Below are 20,000 nucleotides of genomic sequence, written 5' to 3'. Positions count from 1 at the left end.
CACACACATACATACATCATACAAACATAGACATACCGCACACACACACACTCAAACACACACACACACACACCACGCGCAAACATTGGACTAATGTTTACGTAAACTTCAGACTTCAACTGTACACACACATACACCACACTTACACACACACCTACACACACACACACACATACATCAGACACACACACACCACACGCAAACATTTGACTAATGTTTACGTAAACTTCAGACTTCAACTGTACACACACACACACACACACACACACACACACACACACACACACACACACACACACACACACACACACACACACACACACACACACACACACACACATACACACACACTGCACACACTCTCACACACTCTCACACACTCTCTCTCTCACACACACACACACACACACACACACACACACACACACACACACACACACACACACACACACACACACACACACACACACACACACACACACACACACACTCACACACACTCACACACTCTCTCACACACTCACACACACACACACACACACACACACACACACACACACACACACACACACACACACACACACACACACACACACACACACACACACACACACACACACACACACACACACACACACACACACTGCACACACATACCACACACAAACACACTGCACACACATACCACACACACACATATCACACCTGAGTTGGCAGACTGAGGTATTATGTGAGAAATATGAAAAGTGAAAGTGATGATGACTTCTTAGGTAGGTAGTTGTGTGGGAAGACTCAGCGAAGGTCACAGGTCAAGAAAATATAACTATAACCAATAAACTGGGTGGGTTGTGTAACCACATCTCAGCCTGTCACGCTGGATAAAACAGAGGAACAGAGGAACAGCTCACCGAGCATCTCCATGGGTACGTTATTATTCAGGGATGTTTGACAGCCAGCAAATTATTACTGTGTATGTGAGTCCAGTTTCATGAGGTGTATAGATGTCCTGTCTAGCAGCTGGTTCTGCCAGACACACATACTGATTCCCAAATTATACCCTGGTCCCTATATAGTACCCTACTTTTGATCAGGGTCCATGGCTCTTTTAATAGGGAATAGGGTGCCATTTGGGTATCACCCCTGCCAGTAAAGCAGATTACTAGGTTATAGAGATGAATGTTTCTGTCACACACACACACATACACACACACACACGCACTCACACACACAGACACACACACACTCATTTCTGTCTGTCTGTCTGTCTGTCTGTCTGTCTGTCTGTCTGTCTGTCTGTCTGTCTGTCTGTCTGTCTGTCTGTCTGTCTGTCTGTCTGTCTGTCTGTCTGTCTGTCTGTCTGTCTGTCTGTCTGTCTGTCTGTCTGTCTGTCTGTCTGTCTGTCTGTCTGTCTGTCTGTCTGTCTGTCTGTCTGTCTGTCTGTCTGTCTGTCTGTCTGTCTGTCTGTCTGTCTGTCTGTCTGTCTGTCCTCTCGTTACTACACATATGACACTGAGATGTTTTATCTATCTGGGTTGGGTCGACAGGAAGGATTCATGAGCTCATTATCTGTCTATATGTTTCCGTATAGGGGCCACTTCTGTATGTATTCTGTATGTCTCCAGCTCCATTCTTCTCCAGTTTCTTTCATAGCGTACAGAGAACATAACCACTGCTCTCTGTCTCTCTGTCATCCTCTCTCCAGGTCTGTTCCACCGTGCCATCATCCAGAGTGGCTCTGCCCTGTCCAGCTGGGCGGTCAACTACCAGCCTGTGAAGTACACCCGTCTGCTGTCTGAGAAGGTGGGCTGTAACGTTCTGGATACCCTGGACATGGTGGACTGTCTGAGGAAGAAGAGTGCCAGGGAGCTGGTAGAGCAGGACATCCAGCCAGCACGGTACCATGTGGCCTTCGGACCGGTTATAGACGGAGACGTCATACCTGATGATCCAGAGATCCTCATGGAGCAGGTGGGAGACCGCTGGGATAGTTGTGTTCGTTTTGTTTGTTTCTTATTGGACTTTGTTTATGAAATAACATACCTACACAAACATGCCCATAATGGTAATTAAGTAAACAGTCAAAGAAATTAATGCATTTTCAACAAGTGGTTATTTCCACACAGGGAGAGTTCCTGAATTATGACATCATGCTGGGAATCAACCAGGGGGAGGGGCTTCGCTTTGTTGACAACGTGGTCGACTCAGAGGACGGCATCTCCGGCAACGACTTTGACTTCTCAGTGTCGGACTTCGTTGACAGCCTCTACGGTTACCCAGAAGGCAAAGACACTCTGAGAGAAACCATCAAGTTCATGTACACGGACTGGGCGGACCGTGATAACCCGGAGACACGACGCAAGACGCTGGTCGCTCTGTTCACCGACCACCAGTGGGTGGAGCCGTCGGTGGTGACGGCGGACCTCCACGCCCGTTACGGCTCGCCGACGTACTTCTACGCCTTCTACCACCACTGCCAGAGTCTGATGAAGCCGGCGTGGTCGGACGCAGCCCACGGGGACGAGGTTCCCTACGTGTTCGGGATCCCCATGATCGGACCTACAGACCTGTTCCCCTGTAACTTCTCCAAGAACGACATCATGCTCAGCGCCGTGGTGATGACATACTGGACCAACTTCGCCAAGACCGGGTAAAGTTGTCCTGCTTTAGTACTTTAACATCTTAACCTACGGGGTCGGGACTGCTTCTGGTTTTCTGTTCTACTTGATAATTAATGGCATCCACCTGGTGTCCCAGGTCTAAATCAGTCCCTGATTAGAGGGGAATCATCCACCTGGTGTCCCAGGTCTAAATCAGTCCCTGATTAGAGGGGAATCATCCACCTGGTGTCCCAGGTCTAAATCAGTCCCTGATTAGAGGGGAATCATCCACCTGGTGTCCCAGGTCTAAATCAGTCCCTGATTAGAGGGGAATCATCCACCTGGTGTCCCAGGTCTAAAAGTCCCAGGGGAATCATCCACCTGGTGATTCAGTCCCTGAGAGGGGAATCATCCACCTGGTGTCCCAGGTCTAAATCAGTCCCTGATTAGAGGGGAATCATCCACCTGGTGTCCCAGGTCTAAATCAGTCCCTGATTAGAGGGTAATCATCCACCTGGTGTCCCAGGTCTAAATCAGTCCCTGAATAGAGGGGAGTCATCCACCTGGTGTCCCAGGTCTAAATCAGTCCCTGATTAGAGGGGAATCATCCACCTGGTGTCCCAGGTCTAAATCAGTCCCTGATTAGAGGGGAGTCATCCACCTGGTGTCCCAGGTCTAAATCAGTCCCTGATTAGAGGGGAGTCATCCACCTGGTGTCCCAGGTCTAAATCAGTCCCTGATTAGAGGGGAAGAATATAAAAAGAAGCCGAACTAGTCTGAGATCAGATTAGAAATAGAGGGTTCTATATAATCAACAAACTTCTGCCTCTGTTCAGTATTATGTCTCGCTGACTCTATCAGAGTCGTTAATATGGCCACCATGTAGGAGGTGTCGCTGAAGGAGGTAGAACGAGGGTAGGTGTTATTCAACAGAGATGTGTTTGGCGAGGCCAGGCTGGATCTCCCACTAGACAGCTGAAAGTATAATGTGTGTGTCTTTCAGTGTGAGAACCTACCTCCCTGTCTGGGGTATCTGGGGTGTCTGGGGTGTCTGGGATGTCTGGGGTATCTGGGGTGTCTGGGGTATCTGGGGTGTCTGGGTTGTCTGGGGTATCTGGGGTATCTGGGATGTCTGGGGTATCTGGGATGTCTGGGGTATCTGGGATGTCTGGGGTATCTGGGGTATCTGGGATGTCTGGGGTATCTGGGATGTCTGGGGTATCTGGGATGTCTGGGGTATCTGGGGTGTCTGTGATATCTGGGGTGTCTGGGTTGTCTGGGGTGTCTTTGGTATCTGGGGTGTCTGTGGTATCTGGGTTGTCTGGGGTGTCTGGGGTATCTGGGATGTCTGGGGTATCTGGGGTGTCTGGGATATCTGGGGTGTCTGGGATATCTGGGGTGTCTGGGATATCTGGGAAGTCTGGGGTGTCTGGGATGTCTATACACATACATACACACATACACAAATGCACACACACACACACACACACACACACACACACATATCACACGGCGGTATTGATCCTCCACTCCTCTCCACTCTGTCGAGAAGCGCCCCCCCCACACACACACACACACAACACAAAGCAGCTCCATTTGGTTGCCTCCTACTGGTCGTCAGTTGTGATATCTGAAATGTAAGTTGACAATGCCCATTACCAGATACATATTGATCTGGAGGAAGGATGGGTGGACGGGCTTTATTCATCCAATGCTTCCTGGTATTTACCAGTCTCTCTGCTCTGCTCTGCTCTGCTCTCTCCTCTTCTCTCCTCTCCTCTCTGCTCTCCTCTCTGCTCTCTGCTCTCTCCTCTCTCTTCTCTCTTCTTCTCTCCTCTCCTCTGTTCTCCTCTGCTCTGCTCTACTCTCTCCTCTTCTCTCCTCTCCTCTGATCTCCTCTGCTCTGCTTTGCTCTCTCCTCTCTCCTCTCTGCTCTCTGCTCTCTGCTCTCCTCTCTCCTCTCTGCCCTCCTCTCTGCTCTCCTCTCAACTCTCCTCTCTGCCCTCCTCTCTGTTCTCTGCTCTCTGCTCTCTGCTCTCTGCTCTCTGCTCTCTGCTCTCTCCTCTCCTCTCTCCTCTCTGCCCTCCTCTCTGCTCTCCTCTCAACTCTCCTCTCTGCCCTCCTCTCTGTTCTCTGCTCTCTGCTCTCTGCTCTCTGCTCTCCTCTCCTCTCTCCTCTCTGCCCTCCTCTCTGCTCTCCTCTCAACTCTCCTCTCTCCTCTCTCTGCTCTCCTCTCTGCTCTCCTCTCGACTCTCTGCTCTCTCCTCTCTCCTCTCGAATCTCCTCTCTGCTCTCTCCTCTCTCCTCTCGACTCTCCTCTCGACTCTCCTCTCGACTCTCCTCTCTCCTCTCGACTCTCCTCTCTCTGCTCTGCTCTCTGCTCTCTGCTCTCTTCTCCTCTCTCCTCTCGACTTTCTACAGTGATGTACTGGTCCGTCCGTGTGGATGTGTGCATGTGTGCGTTCATGCAGACGTCTTGTTTTGTGTGTCTGTGTCTGTGTGTGTTCATGTGTGTGTGTCAGGCATTGACCCACTGGGCATGGTGATCTGTCTCTGAGGAGAACTGGGTCTGAACTGACTAACAGACATGTTGATCTGTCTCTGAGGAGAACAGGGTCTGAACTGACTAACAGACATGATGATCTGTCTCTGAGGAGAACTGGGTCTGAACTGACTAACAGACATGATGATCTGTCTCTGAGGAGTGGGTCTGAACTGACATGTTGATCTGTCTCTGAGGAGAACAGGGTCTGAACTGACTAACAGACATGATGATCTGAGGAGAACAGGGTCTGAACTGACTAACAGACATGTTGATCTGTCTCTGAGGAGAACAGGGTCTGAACTGACTAACAGACATGATGATCTGTCTCTGAGGAGAACAGGGTCTGAACTGACTAACAGACATGATGATCTGTCTCTGAGGAGAACAGGGTCTGAACTGACTAACAGACATGATGATCTGTCTCTGAGGAGAACAGGGTCTGAACTGACTAACAGACATGATGATCTGTCTCTGAGGAGAACAGGGTCTGAACTGACTAACAGACATGATGATCTGTCTCTGAGGAGAACAGGGTCTGAACTGACTAACAGACATGATGATCTGAGGAGAACAGGGTCTGAACTGACTAACAGACATGATGATCTGTCTCTGAGGAGAACAGGGTCTGAACTGACTAACAGACATGATGATCTGAGGAGAACAGGGTCTGAACTGACTAACAGACATGTTGATCTGTCTCTGAGGAGAACAGGGTCTGAACTGACTAACAGACATGTTGATCTGTCTCTGAGGAGAACAGGGTCTGAACTGACAGCTGTAGACACTCCAGATGGACTCTACTGACCCTCTGACTACAGACTGTTACTGACCCTCTGACTACAGACTGTTACTGGCCCTCTGACTACAGACTGTTACTGACCCTCTGACTCCAGACTATTACTGACCCTCTGAATACAGACTGTTACTGACCCTCTGACTACAGACTGTTACTGACCCTCTGACTACAGACTGTTACTGACCCTCTGAATACAGACTGTTACTGACCCTCTGACTACAGACTGTTACTGACCCTCTGACTACAGACTGTTACTGACCCTCTGAATACAGACTGTTACTGACCCTCTGAATACGGCCCAGGTCAGGTATGGCCCAGGTCAGGTATGGCCCAGGTCAGGTATGGCCCAGGTCAGGTATGATCCAGGTCAAGTATGGCCCAGGTCAGGTATGGCCCAGGTCAGGTATGGCCCAGGTCAGGTATGGCCCAGGTCAGGTATGGTCCAGGTCAGGTATGGCCCAGGTCAGGTATGGCCCAGGTCAGGTATGGCCCAGGTCAGGTATGGCCCAGGTCAGGCATGGCCCAGGTCAGGTATTACCCAGGTCAGGTATGGCCCAGGTCAGGTATGGCCCAGGTCAGGTATGGCCCAGGTCAGGTATGGCCCAGGTCAGGCATGGCCCAGGTCAGGTATTACCCAGGTCAGGTATGGCCCAGGTCAAGTATGGCCCAGGTCAGGTATGGCCCAGGTGCAGACAGTGTTGAATAAACTGAAGTGTTTTCTTTAAACCGGGGCAGACAAACGACAGGTCAGGGCAGACAAACGACAGGTCAGGGCAGACAAACGACAGGTCAGGGCAGACAAACGACAGGTCAGGGCAGACAAAAGACAGGTCAGGGCAGACAAGGGTCAATAATCCAGAGAGGCACCGGAACAGCAGTGTCAGGCTCAGGGTCAGGGTCAGGCTCAGGGTCAGAGTCAGGCTCAGGGTCAGGGTCAGAGTCAGGGTCAGAGTCAGGCTCAGGGTCAGGGTCAGAGTCAGGGTCAGAGTCAGGGTCAGAGTCAGGGTCAGGGAGGGTCAGGGTCAGGGTCAGGGTCTGGCTCAGGGTCAGGGTCAGGCTCAGAGTCAGGGTCAGAGTCAGGGTCAGAGTCAGGGTCAGAGTCAGGCTCAGAGTCAGGGTCAGAGTCAGGGTCAGAGTCAGGTTCAGGGTCAGGGTCAGGGTCAGGGTCAGGGTCTGGCTCAGGGTCAGGGTCAGGCTCAGGGTCAGGGTCAGGGTCAGGACAGACAGAGGTCAGTAATCCGGAGTAGTCGGTTAAAGGTACAGGACGACAGGCGGGCTCAGGGTCAGGTCAGACAGAGGTCGGTAATCCAGAGTAGTGGGGCAAAGGTACAGGATGACAGGCAGGGTCAGGCTCAGGCTCAGGGTCAGGGTCAGGTTAGGGTCATGATAATGGTCAGGGTCAGGTTAGGGTAATGGTAATGGTCAGGTTAGGGTCATGATAATGGTCAGGTTCAGGGTCAGGTTTGGGTCACGGTAATGGTCAGGGTCAGGTTAGGGTCATGGTAATGGTAATGATCAAACGGACAAAGTGAACTGGCAACAGACAAACAGAAAACACAGGTATAAATACCCAGGGGATAGTGGGGAAGATGGGCGACACCTGGGGGGGGGGGAGACAAGCACAAGGACAGGTGAAACAGATCAGGGTGTGACACATACATTGACCAATAACAATAAGCACAAGGACAGGTGAAACAGATCAGGGTGTGACACATACATTGACCAATAACAATAAGCATAGAGGACATGTGCAGGTTGGTCGGTCTGTCAGACACTGTCCCTCCTCTTATGGAAGGCAGCAATGTAGTGTGCTGCCAACCCACAGCTCTCTGCGTCCTCTCCCAACAGGACGGGTATATTCTCATCAGAGAGGTCTTTCAAACTTTGAATAAGGGTTTAAAATTTGGGGGAAATGACACTAATTGTTTTATATTTTTTACATTTTGTCAGGAAATGCAGCTCCGTCTCGGGTTCTTCTGTGGTGCAGTGGTTGCACAGCCTTTCCTCTTACAGGAGCCATGTTTTCCTGTGTCTACCCTTTTCAGTGGCAAGGCTGTGCTCACTGAGCCTGTACTTTGTCAAGGTTTTTCTAAGGTTTTGACTAGTAACCATGGTGAAATCGTTTGTCACGGTGTACTGTCGATTTAGTACCGGATAACACTGCATTATGCTTTGTGTTTGTGTTTCCCAATAACTAATGTAGTTTTGTTTTGACTGTGTTGTAATTTGTTTTATTCTTATTGATTGGATGTTCTGGTCCTGAAGCTTCAGTGTGTTAGTAGAACAGGTTAGTGAACTCAGCCCCAGGACCAGCTGGATGAGGGGACTGGGGCTTCAGTGTGTTAGTAAAACAGGTTAGTGAACTCAGCCCCAGGACCAGCTGGATGAGGGGACTGGGGCTTCAGGGTGTTAGTAGGACAGGTTAGTGAACTCAGCCCCAGGACCAGCTGGATGAGGGGACTGGGGCTTCAGTGTGTTAGTAGAACAGGTTAGTGAACTCAGCCCCAGGACCAGCTGGATGAGGAGACTGGGGCTTCAGTGTGTTAGTAAAACAGGTTAGTAGAACAGGTTAGTGAACTCAGCCCCAGGACCAGCTGGATGAGGGGACTGGGGCTTCAGTGTGTTAGTAAAACAGGTTAGTGAACTCAGCCCCAGGACCAGCTGGATGAGGGGACTGGGGCTTCAGTGTGTTAGTAGAACAGGTTAGTGAACTCAGCCCCAGGACCAGCTGGATGAGGGGACTGGGGCTTCAGTGTGTTAGTAGAACAGGTTAGGGAACTCAGCCCCAGGACCAGCTGGATGAGGAGACTGGGGCTTCAGTGTGTTAGTAAAACAGGTTAGTGAACTCAGCCCCAGGACCAGCTGGATGAGGGGACTGGGGCTTCAGTGTGTTAGTAGAACAGGTTAGGGAACTCAGCCCCAGGACCAGCTGGATACACAGCTGTCAATGACCCTCTGACTACACAGCTGTTACTGACCCTCTGACTACACCACACATACATACACATGGAAAGGCCTGTACCATTGAAGCCACGTGGCCTACAGGGGATGGGGAGAGCAGAGAAAAACACATACCATTTTCACCACAGATTGTAATACTTAGTGTAGACATTGTAACCACTGGGTGTCAGTCTCTAAAGAGGATGCTGTAACATGTGAGATACCTTGTTAAGACACCAGCCTGCATGTCAACAGCCTGGATCACTACCCCCAAAGCTTTTCCTCTGTCCCCCTCCTTTCCCTCCATGCCTCTCCCCTCTCACCATCCCTCTCCCCTCCATAGGCTTCCATCTGTCATATTCATTTATGCTGAAAAACCCTGCCTGGTTCTTCAAATGTTTTACCATAGAGAGAGAGAGGGAGTGGGGAAAGGGGGGAGGGGGGGTGGATAGCGGTAGAGAGAGAGAGAGGGGGGATAGGGGCAGAGAGTGAGGGAGGAGTGAGAGAGAGAGGTAGGGGGGATAGGGGGAGAGAGAGGGAGGAGGATAGGGGCAGAGAGTGAGGGAGGAGTGAGAGAGAGAGGTAGGGGGATAGGGGAGAGAGAGGGGGATAGGGGGAGAGGGAGAGGGGGATAGGGAGAGAGAGAGAGAGAGAGAGAGGGAGGGGGATAGGGGCAGAGAGAGAGGGAGGGGGATAGGGGCAGAGAGTGAGAGAGGAGTGAGAGAGAGAGGTAGGGGGATAGGGAGAGAGAGGGGGATAGGGGGAGAAGGAGAGGGGGATAGGGGGAGAGAGAGAGAGGGAGGGGGAGAGGGGGAGAGAGGGGGAGGGGGAGAGGCAGAGAGAGGGGGAGGGGGAGAGGCAGAGAGAGGGGAGGGGGAAAGGCAGAGAGAGGGGGAGGGGGAGAGGCAGAGAGGCTGACTGACAGATCCTCTTAGAGATTGTAAGTCGCTCTGGATAAGAGCGTCTGCTAAATGACTTAAATGTAAATGTAAATGGATAGGGGCAGAGAGAGAGGGAGGGGGATAGGGGGAGAGAGGGGGATAGGGGGTGAGAGAGGGAGGGGGATAGGGGGAGAGGGGGATAGGGGGAGAGGGGGATAGGGGGAGAGAGAAGGAGGGGGATAGGGGGAGAGAGAGAGAGGGAGGGGGGATAGGGGGAGAGAGAGAGGGAGGGGGATAGGGGGAGAGAGGGGGATAGGGGGAGAGAGAGGGAGGGGGATAGGGGGAGAGAGGGGGATAGAGGGAGAGAGAGAGGGAGGGGGATAGGGGGAGAGAGAGAGGGAGGGGGAGAGGGGGAGAGAGGGGGAGGGGGAGAGGGAGAGAGAGAGGGAGGGGGGGTAGAGGGAGAGAGAGAGGGAGGGGGAGAGGGGGAGAGAGGGGGAGGGGGAGAGGCAGAGAGAGGGGGAGGGGGAGAGGCAGAGAGAGGGGGAGGGGGAAAGGCAGAGAGAGAGGGAGGGGGAGAGGCAGAGAGGCTGACTGACAGATCCTCTTAGAGACTGGTTTGTTATCCGTGTGGGGGAGGATGCAACTGAATCTTTACACGCCAGGCTCTTCCTGTGGTGTGTTTTATTCTGCTTCAACAATAACATATTTATTTTTTAATGACTTGAATATGTGACACGTTACAATACACTTCCTCCAGAACATATTGTCAAACCACCCAAACCCCCACCTCTCTAAACAAACCCATAGTCACCCCCGTTCCTATCTTCCCATACCACCCATATCTATACAGACAGTCACAAAAGCCCAAACATTATTAAATCAAATATGTACTTACTATTATAATTACATTACAACATCAAAGATGTGTGTTCCTACTTCCTGTGTTGTCTATCTGGGCCTGGTGATTACTTCCTACTTCCTGTGTAGTCTATCTGGGCCTGGTGATTACTTCCTACTTCCTGTGTTGTCTATCTGGGCCTGGTGATTACTTCCTACTTCCTGTGTTGTCTATCTGGGCCTGGTGATTACTTCCTACTTCCTGTGTTGTCTATCTGGGCCTGGTGATTACTTCCTACTTCCTGTGTTGTCTGCCTGGGGCTGGTGATTACTTCCTACTTCCTGTGTTGTCTATCTGGGCCTGGTGATTACTTCCTACTTCCTGTGTTGTCTATCTGGGCCTGGTGATTACTTCCTACTTCCTGTGTTGTCTATCTGGGCCTGGTGATTACTTCCTACTTCCTGTGTTGTCTATCTGGGCCTGGTGATTACTTCCTACTTCCTGTGTTGTCTATCTTGGCCTGGTGATTACTTCCTACTTCCTGTGTTGTCTGCCTGGGGCTGGTGATTACTTCCTACTTCCTGTGTTGTCTATCTGGGCCTGGTGATTACTTCCTACTTCCTGTGTTGTCTATCTGGGCCTGGTGATTACTTCCTACTTCCTGTGTTGTCTATCTGGGCCTGGTGATTACTTCCTACTTCCTGTGTTGTCTGCCTGGGGCTGGTGATCACTTCTTACTGTGTCTGTGATTACTATGTCTGTGGGACATGCAGCTCACGCTGTGTGTGTGTGTGTGTGTGTGTGTGTGTGTGTGTGTGTGTGTGTGTGTGTGTGTGTGTGTGTGTGTGTGTGTGTGTGTGTGTGTGTGTGTGTGTGTGTGTGTGTGTGTGTGTGTGTGTGTGTGTGTGTGTGTGTGTGTGTGTGTGTGTGTGTGTGTGTGTGTGTGTGTGTGTGTGTGTGTGTGTGTACGTTTGACATGCAGCTCACGTTGTGCAAGGACTGGCTAGGTAGTTAGTAATCACAACACTATTGAGCATAGATCTCTCTCTATTCCTCTCTCTCTCTCTCTCTCTCTCTCTCTCTCTCTCTCTCTCTCTCTCTCTCTCTCTCTCTCTCTCTCTCTCTCTCTCTCTCTCTCTCTCTCTCTCTCTCTCTCTCTCTCTCTCTCTCTCTCTCTCTCTCTCTCTCTCTCTCTCTCTCTCTCTCTCCCTCTCTCTCTCTCTCTCTCTCTCTCTCTCTCTCTCTCTCTCTCTCTCTCTCTCTCTCCCTCTCTCTATCTATCTCTCCCTCTCTCTCTATCCATCTCTCTCTCTCTTCTCTCTCTTCTCTCTCTCTCTCTCAGGTCCCTCTTTCCTGTCTCCTCTAATTTCTTGTCTTCATCTCGCTCTCTCTTGCTCTCTTCTCTCTCTCTCTCTCTCAACTTGTCTGAGAATGAGAATGAGGAGGTGATTCAACTCTCTACTTAGGAAACCCAACTGCATACTTGTTTACCATTCTTCAGGAATCCAAGCGGCATTAGGTCTATGGTGTAGAAACATACTCTGGCTTAGTTAAACACATTAAGATTGATTGGTTTTTTTAGTCACCGTGGTAAATGGTGCACATTTAGCCTCTATGAAGACATTTAAGGGATAGTTCAGTGATTGTACGTATTTAGATAGTTGTTTTCTTACCTATGGAGGAGACGAGAAACACACATCTTTAATATGAACTATCCCATTAAAAGATCTGTGATTTATAACCTTACATGTTGTTGTTGTTATTTACTGTTGTCTACCGTGGTGCAGATGGAATGGTAATAAGGGTAGTGAGAAAGGTGGAATGGGAGTGAGGGGAGAAGAGAGAGAGGGGAGAAGAGAGAGAGAGGGGAGAAGAGAGAGAGGGGAGAAGAGAGAGAGAGGGGAGGAGAGAGAGAGAGGGGAGAAGAGAGAGAGAGAGGGGAGAAGAGAGAGAGAGGGGAGAGAGAGAGAGGGAGAAGAGAGAGAGGGGAGAAGAGAGAGAGAGGGGAGAAGAGAGAGAGGGGAGAGAGAGAGAGAGAGGGGAGAAGAGAGAGAGAGGGGAGGAGAGAGAGAGAGGGAGAAAAGAGATAGGGAGAAGAGAGAGAGGGGAGAAGAGAGAGAGAGGGGAGAAAGAGAGAGGGGAGAAGAGAGAGAGAGGGAGGAGAGAGAGAGGGGAGAAGAGAGAGAGGGTAGAAAGAGAGAGAGGGGAGAGAGAGAGAGAGGGAGAAGAGAGAGAGGGAGAAGAGAGAGAGAGGAGAAGAGAGAGAGAGATAGAGGGGGAGAGGGAGAGAGGGGAGAAGAGAGAGAGAGGGGAAAAGAGAGGGAGAGGGTAGAAAGAGAGAGGGGAGAAGAGAGAGAGGGGGAGATGAGAGAGAGAGGGAGAAGAGAGAGAGGGGAGAAGAGAGAGAGGGGAGAAGAGAGAGAGAGGGGAGGAGAGAGAGAGGGGAGAAGGGGGAGAGAGGGGAGAAGGGAGAGAGAGGAGAAGAGAGAGAGAGAGGGGAGAGAGGGGAGAAGAGAGAGAGAGGGGAGAAGAGAGGGAGAGGGTAGAAAGAGAGAGGGAGAAGAGAGAGAGGGAGAAGAGAGAGAGAGGGGAGAAGAGAGAGAGGGAGAAGACAGAGAGAGGGGAGGAGAGAGAGAGAGGGAGAAGAGAGAGAGGGGAGAAGAGAGAGAGAGAGAGGAGGGGAGAGGGGGAGAAGAGAGAGAGAGGGGAGAAGAGAGGGAGAGGGAGAAAATAGAGAGGGGAGAAGAGAGAGAGGGGGAGATGAGAGAGAGAGGGGAGAAGAGAGACAGGGGAGAGAGAGAGAGGGGAGAAGAGAGAGAGAGGGAGAGGAGAGAGAGAGAGGGGAGAAGAGAGAGAGAGGGGAGAAGCGAGAGAGAGGGGGAGAGGGGAGAGAGGGGAGAGAGAGAGAGAGGGGAGAAGAGAGGAGAGGGTAGAAGAAGAGAGAGGGGAGAAGAGAGAGAGGGGAGAAGAGAGAGAGAGGGGAGAAGAGAGAGAGGGGAGAAGACAGAGAGGGGGAGGAGAGAGAGAGAGGGGAGAAGAGAGAGAGAGGAGAAGAGAGAAAGAGAGAGAGGGGGAGAGGGGAGAGAGGGGAGAAGAGAGAGAGAGGGAGAAGAGAGGGAGAGGGTAGAAAAGAGAGAGGGGAGAAGAGAGAGAGAGGGGAGATGAGAGAGAGGGGGAGAAGAGAGACAGGGAGAAGAGAGAGAGGGAGAAGAGAGAGAGAGGGGAGGGAGAGAGAGGGGAGAAGGGAGACAGGGGAGAAAGAGAGAGGGAGAAGAGAGAGAGAGGGGAGGATAGAGAGAGAGAGGGGAGAAGAGAGAGAGATGGGAGAAGGGAGAGAGAGGAGAAGAGAGAGGGGGGAGAGGGAGAGAGGGGAGAAGAGAGAGAGAGGGGAGAAGAGAGAGAGGGTAGAAAAGAGAGAGGGGAGAAGAGAGAGAGGGGAGAGAGAGAGAGGGGAGAAGAGAGAGAGGGGAGAAGAGAGAGAGAGGGGAGAAGAGAGAGAGGGAGAAGAGAGAGAGAGAGAGGGAGAAGAGAGAGAGAGAGGGGAGAAGAGAGAGAGAGAGAGAGGGGGAGAGGGGAGAGAGAGGGGAGAAGAGAGAGAGAGGGGAGAAGAGAGGGAGATTGTAGAAAAGAGAGAGGGGAGAAGAGAGAGAAAGGGGAGAAGAGAGAGAGAGGGGAGGAGAGAGAGAGAGGGGAGAAGAGAGAGAGGGGGAGACGAGAGAGAGAGGGAGAGGGGGAGAGGGGAGAGAGAGGGGAGAAGGGAGAGAGAGGGGAGAAGAGATGGAGAGGGTAGAAAAGAGAGAGGGGAGAAGAGAGAGAAAGGGGAGAAGAGAGGGAGATTGTAGAAAAGAGAGAGGGGATCAAGAGAGAGAAAGGGGAGAGAGAGAGAGCTGTGGGGAGAGAGAGAGAGGGGAGAAGAGAGAGAGAGGGAGAAGAGAGAGAGAGGGAGAGGGGGAGAGGGGAGAGAGGGAGAAGGGAGAGAAAGGGGAGAAGAGAGAGAAAGGGGAGAGGTGAGAAGAGAGAGAGAGGGGGCAGGTGAGGCGGCGAGTGAGGGGGCTCTAATGTCAAGACACATGGGGCTTGTCAAGACTTTTTTTTACTTTATTTAACCAGGCAAGTCAGTTAAGAACAATCAATATTTCCATAATGAGGAGGGGACAGTAACCAGCTGTGTCTTCCAACACCCCAGCACGCCACAAAGTCACACCGCCTCGCTGTCAATTAGCCCACCGAACCCAAGTCTGCATTCAGATATGATCCACACGCCAATCACAGCCCCTGGCTTCTCGTACACACATACATGCAAACACACTCACACACACCCACACAATTACAAGGCCTGTCTGTCTGTGAAGGGTGAATGCTGCCTGATATCAGGTCTGTCTGTGAAGGGTGAATGCTGCCTGATATCAGGTCTGTCTGTGAAGGGTGAATGCTGCCTGATTTCAGGTCTGTCTGTGAAGGGTGAACGCTTCCTGATTTCAGGTCTGTCTGTGAAGGGTGAATGCTGCCTGATATCAGGTCCTTCAGAGCATGCATTGCAAAAAGCAAACAACATGCGTTTTAAAAATGTAACAAGGAGAGACTATGAAAATATCGTGTCTGAACATGAATTCCAATGAGGTGTGTTTTGTACTTTGTGTGTGTGTCCCAAATGGCACCCTATTCCCTATATAGTGCACTACTTTTAACCAAAACCCTATGGGCCCTGTTAAAAAGTAGTGCACTATACAAAATGGATGCCATTTGGAACGTAACCTGTGTTACCTGCTAAGTACATAGACAGAGGGGTACATTGGTCACACAACACTGACAACAACGCCTGGAGAAATAGGCCTTGACTCGACTGGCATAGAAGCTGAAGTGAACATATATCCCTCTGATTGAACTCTTGTCTTAGGTTAAAGTTCCAAATGGCACCCTTTTCGCTATATAGTGCACTACTTTTGACCAAAGCCCTATGGGCCCTGGTCAAAATTAGTGCACTAGATATGGAATAGGATGCCATTATGGAGGCAGAATAAATCTAGGACAGGAACTCAAAAGGGGCCTTGTAGTGAAAATAAATAAACTGTCTTTCTTCCTCCTCTCTGCCCCAGGCTTTCTGTCCATGTCTTCTCACATTTAATGACGGCTAGGTTCTATAATCACTCAAGCGCTTCAAATTACACAGCGATGGAACAGAGGAGGAGGTGCATCTCATTAAAAAGAAAAGACAATTACATTAATTATGTCCTCCTTTGTCTACCTGTCCCATCGAATGGAGGAGGGTTAGTGTAGGAATAGGGGAATAGATGGGAGGATGGTTAGTGTAGGAATAGGGGAATAGATGGGAGGTTGGTTAGTGTAGGAATAGGGGAATAGATGGGAGGATGGTTAGTGTAGGAATAGGGGAATAGATGGGAGGATGGTTAGTGTAGGAATAGAGGAATAGATGGGAGGATGGTTAGTATAGGAATAGGGGGATATGTAAAATGTTACGTCCTCACTCTGTGTGCCTCCTCTCACATTTGCTGCAGCGTTTACAGTATATCTACACAGACTAAACCTTTCACACACACAAGATCATTAGGGTTTAGGAGGTAGTAATGAGAGGAACTGGAGAGGAGAGGAAGGAGTTTATCGAAGAGGTCTTAGTCCACTGAACATATGAAAACATCACACACACGTACACACACACACACACCACACACACACACACACACACACACACACACACACACACACACACACACACACACACCACACACACGTACACACACAGAGAATATATATATACACAGGCAGAGACAATGTACACAGACATACCTTAGTGGCCCAGCTGTATGCAAACATCACAGTATGGTGAAAGATTTTATGATGTAATAATGTCTGTCCTCTGCTTTCAGCCACACACACACACACACGCACGCGCACACACACACACACACACACACACACACACACACACACACACACACACACACACACACACACACACACACACACACACACACACACACACACACACACACACACACACACACACCCAGCCACCGCACCCAGCCACCACACCCAGCCACCACACCCAGCCAAGACACCCAGCCAAGGCACCCAGCCACCACACCCAGCCACCACATCCAGCCACCACACCCAGCCAAGACACCCAGCCAAGGCACCCAGCCACCACATCCAGCCACCACACCCAGCCACCACACCCAGCCACCACATCCAGCCACCACACCCAGCCACCACACCCAGCCAAGACACCCAGCCAAGACACCCAGCCACCACACCCAGCCACCGCACCCAGCCACCACACCCAGCCAAGACACCCAGCCACCACACCCAGCCATGGCACCCAGCCACCACACCCAGCCAAGGCACCCAGCCAAGGCACCCAGCCAAGACACCCAGCCACCACACCCAGCCAAGGCACCCAGCCACCACACCCAGCCACCACACCCAGCCAAGGCACCCAGCCACCACACCCAGCCACCACACCCAGCCACCACACCCAGCCAAGGCACCCAGCCACCACACCCAGCCAAGGCACCCAACCACCACATGCAGCCACCACACCCAGCCACCACACCCAGCCACCACACCCAGCCACCACACCCAGCCAAGGCACCCAGCCACCACACCCAGCCACCACACCCAGCCACCACACCCAGCCACCACACCCAGCCAAGGCACCCAGCCACCACACCCAGCCAAGGCAGCCAGCCACCACACCCAGCCACCACACCCAGCCACCACACCCAGCCACCACACCCAGCCAAGGCACCCAGCCACCGCACCCAGCCACCACACCCAGCCATCACACCCAGCCAAGACACCCAGCCACCACACCCAGCCACCACACCCAGCCAAGACACCCAGCCACCACACCCAGCCACCACATCCAGCCACCACACCCAGCCAAGGCACCCAGCCACCACACCCAGCCACCACACACAGCCAAGGCACCCAGCCACCACACCCAGCCACCACACCCAGCCACCACACCCAGCCACCACACCCAGCCAAGACACCCAGCCAAGACACCCAGCCACCACACCCAGCCAAGACACCCAGCCACCACACCCAGCCACCACATCCAGCCACCACACCCAGCCAAGGCACCCAGCCACCACACCCAGCCACCACACACAGCCAAGGCACCCAGCCACCACACCCAGCCACCACACCCAGCCAAGGCACCCAGCCACCAGACCCAGCCAAGGCACCCAGCCACCACACCCAGCCAAGGCACCCAGCCACCACACGCAGCCAAGGCACCCAGCCACCACACCCAGCCACCACACCCAGCCACCACACCCAGCCAAGGCACCCAGCCACCACACCCAGCCACCACACCCAGCCACCACACCCAGCTACCACACCCAGCCACCACACCCAGCCAAGGCAGCCAGCCACCACACCCAGCCACCACACCCAGCCACCACACCCAGCCACCACACCCAGCCACCACACCCAGCCAAGGCACCCAGCTACCACACCCAGCCACCACACCCAGCAATCACACCCAGCCACCACACCCAGCCACCACACCCGGCCACCACACCCAGCCAAGGCACCCAGCCACCACACCCAGCCACCACACCCAGCCACCGCACCCAGCCATGGCACCCAGCCACCACACCCAGCCAAGGCACCCAGCCACCACACCCAGCCACCACACCCACCAGCCACCACACCCAGCCAAGGCACGCAGCCACCACACCCAGCCAAGGCACCCAGCCACCACATGCAGCCAAGGCACCCAGCCACCACACGCAGCCAAGGCACCCAGCCACCACACCCAGCCACCACACCCAGCCACCACACCCAGCCACCACACCCAGCCACCACACCCAGCCAAGGCACCCAGCACCACACCCAGCCACCACACCCAGCCACCACACCCAGCCACCACACCCAGCCAAGACACCCAGCCACCACACCCAGCCAAGGCACCCAGCCACCACACCCAGCCAAGGCACCCAGCCAAGGCACCCAGCCACCGCACCCAGCCACCACACCCAGCCAAGACACCCAGCCAAGGCACCCAGCCACCGCACCCAGCCACCACACCCAGCCAAGACACCCAGCCACCACACCCAGCCATGGCACCCAGCCACCACACCCAGCCATGGCACCCAGCCACCACACCCAACCAAGGCATCCAACCACCACACCCAGCCACCACACCCAGCCATGGCACCCAGCCACCACACCCAGCCATGGCACCCAGCCACCACACCCAACCAAGGCATCCAGCCACCACACCCAGCCACCACACCCAGCCAAGGCACCCAGCCACCACACCCAGCCAAGGCACCCAGCCACCACACCCAGCCACCACACCCAGCCAAGGCACCCAGCCACCACACCCAGCCACCACACCCAGCCAAGGCACCCAGCAACCACACCCAGCCACCACACCCAGCCACCACACCCAGCCACCACACCCAGCCAAGGCACCCAGCCACCACACCCAGCCACCACACCCAGCCAAGACACCCAGCCACCACACCCAGCCACCACACCCAGCCACCACACCCAGCCAAGACACCCAGCCAAGGCACCCAGCCACCACAACCAGCCACCACACCCAGCCAAGACACTCAGCCAAGGCACCCAGCTACCACACCCAGCCACCACACCCAGCCAAGGCACCCAGCCACCACACCCAGCCACCACACCCAGCAACCACACCCAGCCACCACACCCAGCCACCACACCCGGCCACCACACCCAGCCACCACACCCAGCCACCACACCCAGCCACCACACCCAGTCAAGACACCCAGCCACCACACCCAGCCACCACACCCAGCCAAGACACCCAGCCACCACACCCAGCCACCACACCCAGCCACCACACCCAGCCAAGTCACCCAGCCACCACACCCAGCCACCACACCCAGCCAAGACACCCAGCCACCACACCCAGCCACCACACCCAGCCAAGACACCCAGCCACCACACCCAGCCAAGGCACCCAGCCACCACACCCAGGCAAGGCACCCAGCCAAGACACCCAGCCACCACACCCAGCCACCACACCCAGCCACCACACCCAGCCAAGGAACCCAGCCACCACACCCAGCCAAGGCACCCAGCCACCATACCCAGCCAAGGCACCCAGCCAAGGCACCCAGCCAAGGCACCCAGCCACCACACCCAGCCAAGGCACCCAGCCAAGGCACCCAGCCACCGCACCCAGCCACCACACCCAGCCACCACACCCAGCCACCACACCCAGCCAAGGCACCCAGCCACCACACCCAGCCACCACACCCAGCTACCACACCCAGCCACCACACCCAGCCAAGGCACCCAGCCAAGGCACCCAGCCACCGCACCCAGCCAAGGCACCCAGCCACCACACCCAGCCAAGACACCCAGCCACCACACCCAGCCACCACATCCAGCC

The 20,000-nt window shown here is 53.6% G+C and overlaps 1 protein-coding gene across 2 annotated transcripts in view; it reads left to right on the top strand.

Moving 5' to 3' along the window:
• LOC123993690 (neuroligin-3-like) overlaps positions 1-20,000 on the top strand; it is a 408,214-nt gene that overhangs the window by 378,213 nt on the left and 10,001 nt on the right. For both annotated transcript variants that reach the window (XM_046296092.1, XM_046296091.1), the window contains exons 5-6: positions 1,703-1,968; positions 2,124-2,647. In XM_046296092.1, the coding sequence (XP_046152048.1) occupies positions 1,703-1,968; positions 2,124-2,647 (790 nt within the window). The remainder of the gene's footprint in view (positions 1-1,702; positions 1,969-2,123; positions 2,648-20,000) is intronic.

Source organism: Oncorhynchus gorbuscha, linkage group LG13, assembly GCF_021184085.1.
Source record: "Oncorhynchus gorbuscha isolate QuinsamMale2020 ecotype Even-year linkage group LG13, OgorEven_v1.0, whole genome shotgun sequence".
Lineage (NCBI taxonomy): Eukaryota > Metazoa > Chordata > Actinopteri > Salmoniformes > Salmonidae > Oncorhynchus > Oncorhynchus gorbuscha.
This window is presented reverse-complemented; position numbering and strand designations above follow the sequence as displayed.